Source organism: Cynocephalus volans, chromosome 4 (genome assembly GCF_027409185.1).
Source record: "Cynocephalus volans isolate mCynVol1 chromosome 4, mCynVol1.pri, whole genome shotgun sequence".
In the NCBI taxonomy this organism is placed as follows: domain Eukaryota; kingdom Metazoa; phylum Chordata; class Mammalia; order Dermoptera; family Cynocephalidae; genus Cynocephalus; species Cynocephalus volans.
This window is the reverse complement of record NC_084463.1, coordinates 108,861,260-108,868,194: the sequence shown is the minus strand read 5'-3', so window position 1 is coordinate 108,868,194 and position 6,935 is coordinate 108,861,260. Positions and strand designations below refer to the sequence as shown.

The window sequence follows — 6,935 nt, the reverse complement described above, 5'->3', positions numbered from 1 at the left end:
CCAGGGAACCCCCAGACCTCCCCCAAATTCAGCTGTTTTAGCCTATTCCCCATTTTCCACACCTTGTACCTCCTTGTATCAGGCCTCGGAAGGAGCCTCACAGCTGGCCCCCCACCCCCCCGGCGACCCCCACTCTCCCAGGGGTGCTGTGACCAGGCAGCGCCGTGCTGGAGGAGACATAGGCAGGCCTGAGGACATGAGCCCCATCACTCTCCCAGACCAATTAACCTTTAGAGCTGCATTAACGAAATTAGGCAGCTAACTTCCCAGCTAACAGACAGGCCCTGTGGGCACTGGAGGAAGGAGGGAGGAGAGAGCCCTCTGACCTCTGCCCACTGCAGCCTGGGGGTGCCCCTCCCTGCCTTCACCTGTCCTGCTGGTTTGGGCCTTGGGAGGGCCACCCTGGCCCACAGGCCAAGCCCCTCTCCGAGAAGTCTGGGAAGGCAGCAAGACTGAGAAAGAGCTCAGGACAGGGGAAGGGGCCCCAGGGTCTGTTTGATCAGTGGCCTATACTAGCGCCTCCCACCATCTGGGCCTGAGTTTCCCCATCTGTAGAACGAGAGCATTTGACTGGAAGAACTCTGAGGGCCCCTCTGACGTGACATCTGTGGCTTCTGAGACTGAGGCCCTTTGACGGCTGGTTCAACGCAGTAGCCAGAGGAAGGCAGGGGGAAGGGCAGTGGGCAGGAATGTGAGGGCAAGCAGGGGATGGGGCCAGATTCTAGAGCCCTGGAGGGATCAGGGGTCACTTGGAGAGGATGGGGCCAGTAGGAGGACAGACTCCAGGGGCTAGCTGGAAAGCCAGGGAGGCAGAAGAGGTGGGCTCCAGGGTCGACCCATCCGTCCAGCTGCACCTCGGTCAGGGGACAGGGACCTGCCCTGTGGCTTCCCGAGGGGTGCTCAGGTAACCCGCCACACACTTCCCTCTGAGCCTAGTCTTCTCACAGGGCCACATGGGTGTCCAGACTCCTAGATGATGTCCGTCCTCATCTTCTCAACTGTCCCTCTCTGTGGCCCCAGGGGAAGGGACTAGGAGACTGTGCCTCTATGTATATCCACGTGATGCCTGCACCTTGTGCCTGTGTACGTGGGGTGTATGTGAGTGCCCACACTCTCCTGCTGGGAGGCTCTGCCCCTTCCCTTTGTACTTGGTGCTTTCCTGTATGTTGGGAAGCTCGTATGGGACCTGAGAGGGGGCCAGTGGCTCAGAGACTCTTATCCTGGTAGGATAAGCAAGGATGCAGAGGCTGGGAACCTTCCCTCCCACAGGCCAGGGCAGGGGGAAGTTTGACTCTAGCCGAAGCATTCCCGAGCAGAACCCCAATGAGGCCAGGCCCAGCCACCTCCCCTCAGCGGCCAGGAGCTCCAGAGCCTTCTGCTCCCTGCTGGGAGGGTCCCAGGGGCATCCACCTTTCTTCTGGACACATCTGCAGTTCTACATGAATAGACCAAGAGGCTGTAGCCTACTCAGGTTGAAATGGATGAGGATGACTTGAGTTGGCAAAAAGATCTGGGGGCTCTAGTGGACCCCAAGCACATTGTGAGACTCCATTCTTAGGCCTATTGCCGAAAGAGCCGATGGGATGGTGGCTGCAGGAGGACAGCATCAGGTGTCCTGTGGATCACACCGCACAGGGTGGCAGTGCCAGGATAGGGAGGAACAGCTCAGGGAGGCTGGGCCTGAGGCGGTGTGTGCCCTGGAGGAGAGCAGACTCAGGGCAGCCTCTGAAGGGATGGTCACAGGGCCAGGGGACCAGGTTGTGCCATGTAGCCCAAAGGGCAGGACCCAGGGCTGGGGGAGGAGGTTACCAAGAAGAGAGTGAAGAGCCCCAAACCTAGAGGGGACAGTGGAGAGGAGTGAACCCCCATCCCTAGAGGGATGTGCCCCAGGGCCCAGAGCCGCAGGGCCCATCCTGCCCGCCTCTGTCTGTCCGCCCACAGGCGTGCCGATGCTCTCTGTCCAACCCAAAGGGAAGCAGAAGGGCTGCGCGGGCTGTAACCGCAAGATCAAGGACCGCTACCTGCTGAAGGCTCTGGACAAGTACTGGCACGAAGACTGTCTCAAGTGCGCCTGCTGTGACTGCCGCCTGGGCGAGGTGGGCTCCACCCTCTACACCAAGGCCAACCTCATCCTGTGCCGACGCGACTACCTGAGGTGGGCCGCTGCCACCCACCCCGCCCAGTCCTAAGCCCCTGTCCTCCAGGGCCCAGTGTGACTCTGCCATTGGCTTGAATCCAGCACCCTGTGTGCGAGGCCCGCGTGTCCACTCATTCCTGATTATCCTGCCCCTACCCTGCTTACCCCAGACCCGAGGAGCTGCCTGAGGGCAGGGCCGTGTCTTTAACTCCTTGGACTCAGTGCCCAGCACAGGGCCAGGGCAGGCATTTTCCCCGGGGCACCGGCCTGGCTCTGTCTCTGCCTTTGCCAGGTGCTTCTGACCCACCTGTTCCTGGAATCTGGGAGGGGACACCTCAGAGGGGCTTCGAGGAGCAGGCGAGCAGGCGGGGAAGCTCTGACTTGCCTGGGCCCTTCTTCTCTGAGGAAGTCTCCTTCTCATCTCTCTCCCAGTGACCACCCCCTCCCTTTCCAGGTGGTCCCATATGCCTATAGTGCTTGGCAGGTAGCCTGCCCTAAGAGAGCTTAAAGACCTGGATTTGAATTTGCTCTGAGTCTTCAGCTTCTAACCTTCCCTGAGCCTCAGTTTACTCCTCCTTGAAGGGGTGGAAAGAAGAACGCTTCCCTGCCTTGCATTCCTCAGTCTGGCTCACCCTCCCCCACAACCCAGATCCTGTTCCTTGGGGCCACCTCCCCCAATTAACCCTCCCTTAGGCCACTTATGACATCAGCAAGGTTGGAAGGAGGCCACAAAGCAGGGGCCTTGGCTGAGACCCAGCACCTGCATTTGGCTCTGTCGCAGGCTGCTGGATGGTGGCCGGACCCTGTGGGGAAGGAAGGCGTGTTGCATTAATTAACAGGTCAGGGCAAGGGCTTAGTGGGGCTCCCTCTGCTTGGGTCTTGGCATGTTGGCGGGGGAAGGGTTATCAGTGGAAGCTCCCCTACTTCCCCAAAGAGCCTGAGATTCACCTGCCTGCATCTTCTCTTTTAATTCCCGCCTTTTGCAGAAGTTTTAAAAAGTGATGCAATAAAATAGGATCTCCAACTTGGTGCTCTTGGCCAGGACTGGAGGGGAGAGGCTGAGGCCAGGAGGAGGGGTTAAGGAAGAATGCTCTTGGGGATTTATCCCTTGAGGACCCAGAAGAGGCCTCCAAGTCTGGAGGTTTAGGGCATCCCTTGAGGGTGGGAGAGGTGGCAGATCATCCAGTGGATCCACAGGACTTGGAGAGGGAGGACCACGGTGCAGATGGGCTTGGTGGGAGAGCCAAAGCACCCACAAGCGTTCTGAGCCCTGCTAGCTGTGAGGGGCTGAAGTTATTTTCCTGCACTCTGGCAGAAGTGAGAAATGACTTTTGGGGCCAGGTAGGCCAGTGTGCCGGGATGGGGGTGTGGCTTCCCTGAGCTACTCAGCCCCTGAGAATGACTGTCCAGAGCCTGCACCTTCTGCAGCAATTGCACACTGTGCTGGTGGCAAGAAAGGCCCCTCTTGGCAGGCAGATGCTGTCACCCAGCCTTTGTCTGCCTTAATCTGAGCCACCAGGCAGCTCAGACTGATGAATAATGGAGCCAAGCTCGTCTGCAGGCAACTGAGCTTGAGCTGGACAAATAAGGGATTAGAGGGGCCTCCCTCCCACTTCTCAGTCCCCTTGCCTCACTTGGGGCTTGCTCCGTCAGTGTTCAGGAAAGAAGCAAGGAGGAGCCTGGTTGGCTCAGACCATTGGAACATCCAGCCAAGGACTAGCCTGCATGGGGAGGAATCAAACTCCCTGTCCATAGAGCTTTGCACCAGCCAGCAGCTAAGAAGAAGTTTGCCTAAAAGAGACATTTGTGCCAGGTGTTTTTGGAACTTCCTATGGACATCAGTTCTGTTTTAGATCCATCTTCGAACAGGATCATCTGTTCTAGCATCCCCATTTTACAGACGGATAAACTGAGCTTCAGAGAAAGGAAAAAGGGACTTAGGCAAGTGGCACAGTGAGTTTGTAATGGAAAAAGGATTTAATAAAAGAGTGTAATTTTAAAGGTGGGGAGTCAGCATCCTGCAGTGGTTTAGAGTTTACCCTCTGGAGCAAGGCCGTATGAATTGACAAGTTGTTCATGTCTCTGTGACTCATTTTTCTTATCTTTAAAATGGGGGATAATAATAGTATCCATCTCAAAAGATTGTTGTCAGGATTATATGAGTTCATCTTTGTAAAGCTCTTAGAACAGTACCTGACACATAGTAAACACTCCCTAGATGTTTGCTAAATGAGTTGTAACTGAGGATTTATAACATTTTTTCATAACCCTGTGAAGGGTATATTTCTGTCTTTGCTTTACAGTTGAGGTAAATGAGGCTCAGAGAGACTAAGTGACTTGCCTGAGGACACACAGCCCATGATTGGTAGACTGTCTCTAGAATTCAGGCTTGTGTGAGTCTGGAGCCCTTGCTCAGCCCAGCCTCGTGCTCTCCAGGTGCCCCAAGGTGGGCAGTGAGAGCTTGTGAGGGGGCCTTGGGTTGGGCAGTGTTAGCCAATCCCTATACACCCTCCCTGAAGGGATGTGCCAATTTCTCTGAAGCCTGATCTCTTGGCAGAATCTAAATGCTGCCATCAATGCTTTCACCCCCTGGCCCAGGCCCACCTGCTAAGCCCACAGAACTGAGGGATGGATAGAGGCAGCTCCCTGGCAGTCCCCTGAGTCCTCTGTGCCCTTCCCTCGGCAGGCTGTTTGGCACCACAGGAAACTGCGCTGCTTGCAGCAAGCTGATCCCAGCCTTCGAGATGGTGATGCGGGCCCGGGACAACGTGTATCACCTCGACTGCTTCGCCTGCCAGCTCTGCAACCAGAGGTGAGTGCTGGGCTGGTAGCGGTCCCCAGCCTGAGGCCTCCTGGGACAGGGCAGGAGCGCTGTATGCACATGTGGGTTCTGTGTGGGTGCGGCTGGGTGTGCATGTTGTCATGAGCATGCATGTGCATGTATGTGTGTTTTGTGTGCCCGAGCCCTGTAGCCGAATGTGTATACTCCAGTACTGGGTGTGCACATTTGTGTGGCACACTTCTATGTGAACATCATGGATTGGCGGTATGCAGGAGTTACTGTGTGTGGATAGTGTGAGGTGCATGCGTGTGTATTTTTAAATGTCCACATACAAGTAGGTATATGTGCATGATGGAGTTTAATATGCACACGTACATGGGTTTTTAAATGTCCATGTACAAAGGTGTGTGTGTGTGTGTGTGTGTGTGTGCATGAGGCAAATATGCATGTGCACGCACTTTAAATGTGTGTGTATGAGGGGATGAGGGCTGATGTATTCTTGTATCCTTGTGTCCCTGATGCTTGTGTGTATGTGTGCATGTACATGCATGTGCCTTTTGATGAGAAGAGGTTCCCAGACCTGGTGGGTGAAATTCCTTCAAGGAGTGGCCACTCACTCCTGACCCCAGCTCTGTGATTCTGGTTCCAGTCCAGCCTCTTGTCTGGTCTTTTGGGCCCTGCTCTGTCTGTGCCCTTGCCCTGTGGGAAGCCCCGGGGACCTAAGGAGCCAGAGCCCTTCAGCCCTGGCTAGGGTCTAGCACCAGAAGGCAGGTCCTTTTCTCAGGAGCCCCTGGGTCAGGTAGGAACTCATACAAGTATGTTCCCGGAGGTTAAGGTCCAGAGACTTGGCAGGGAACTCCTGTATGGCTGTGGGGTCTGGCCAGATGCATTGCTAGGAGGGCTCGGTGAAGTTACAGCGCCACCTGGTGGTTCGACTGGGATCTGCTGGTACTGGGCCAGCGACCCTGGGGTCTCACTAAAGGCTTCAGACACCCCATCTTTGGGAGAAGGACTGGAATCCCCCAATACATGGGGAGGTCTAGGGGACAGAGGCAGGCCTTCCTTGGGTAGGAAAGGAGATAGTGGAATGGGTGAATGGGTCACCTCCTGGAAGGATGCTCTGTGTAACCTACAGATTCTGTTTATAGGAAGAATGCCCTTTACTGCCATCCTCTTAAGTTGGGGAAGGGAACAGAGGGATGGAAAAATTAGCCATTTTATCCCTTCCTCCTTCCCCATTTCTCCCTCTCTCCATCTCTCCTTTCTCGGTCTCTTCCTGTTTCTTTGTCCTCTCTCTTTCTTCCTTTCTGGAACTGGGGTAAGTTATTCTTGTACCAGCCCCCACTCCACAGGGGACCTGCCTGTGGAAGGCCTGTGGCTCAAGCTTGACTGTCTGTCTGTCCTACCACCCCAAGCTGCAGGGCTGGCCAGCGGCTGGGCTGACCCAGGGTAATTAACCAGGTTTGCTGTGGGGCTTCTGGAAAGTTCAAGGAGCAAACTCCCCAACACCATCTCCCATGTGACCCACCTCCTGGGCCAGGCTGGGTCCTGTCTGGAGTCCCCACTACCCACTGGGACCCTTCCCATGGCTTCTCTCTCTCTTGCTTGAATTTTCCAGATTTTGTGTGGGAGACAAATTTTTCCTGAAGAACAACATGATCTTGTGTCAGATGGACTATGAGGAGGGGCAGCTCAACGGCACCTTTGAATCCCAGGTGCAGTAACGCCCATTGCCCGGCCTCCAGGCCCGTCCGTCTGTCTGCCCATCTGCCCACCGCCTGGCTGGCCAGCCACCGTCCTGTCACATCAGAACTTCTCCACCCTGGATGGGAGAGACAGCCCTTCCTCCACTGCTGCCACCTGTCTGTGTGTGACCCCTCCTGGGGCCAGGCTGGGCCTGTATAGTCTGTCTTCTGTATATAAATGGGAACGTTTATTTTATGAGAAATGTAATGCGATTTTATTACTGGCGTGGATTAAACTTATGAATGTTTCCGGGGAGGTTACTCTGCGTTG

General features: G+C 55.5%; 1 protein-coding gene across 1 annotated transcript; it reads left to right on the top strand.

The window, feature by feature from the left end:
• The first annotated feature begins 1,946 nt into the window (after positions 1-1,946).
• Positions 1,947-6,643, top strand: LMO1 (LIM domain only 1). The gene is made up of 3 exons (XM_063095406.1): positions 1,947-2,155; positions 4,824-4,949; positions 6,538-6,643. The coding sequence occupies exons 1-3, from the start codon at positions 1,950-1,952 to the stop codon at positions 6,641-6,643; spliced, it is 438 nt and encodes a 145-aa protein (XP_062951476.1). The 5' UTR covers positions 1,947-1,949.
• The last annotated feature ends 292 nt before the right edge of the window (positions 6,644-6,935 follow it).

Excerpts from the sequence above, each read along its gene's own strand:
- LMO1 (XM_063095406.1), top strand. The coding sequence starts at position 1,950 with ATGCTCTCTGTCCAACCCAAAGGGAAGCAGAAGGGCTGCGCGGGCTGT. Across the intron at positions 2,156-4,823 it reads TGCCGACGCGACTACCTGAG|GCTGTTTGGCACCACAGGAA; the intron begins GTGGGCCGCTGC and ends TTCCCTCGGCAG. Across the intron at positions 4,950-6,537 it reads TGCCAGCTCTGCAACCAGAG|ATTTTGTGTGGGAGACAAAT; the intron begins GTGAGTGCTGGG and ends TGAATTTTCCAG.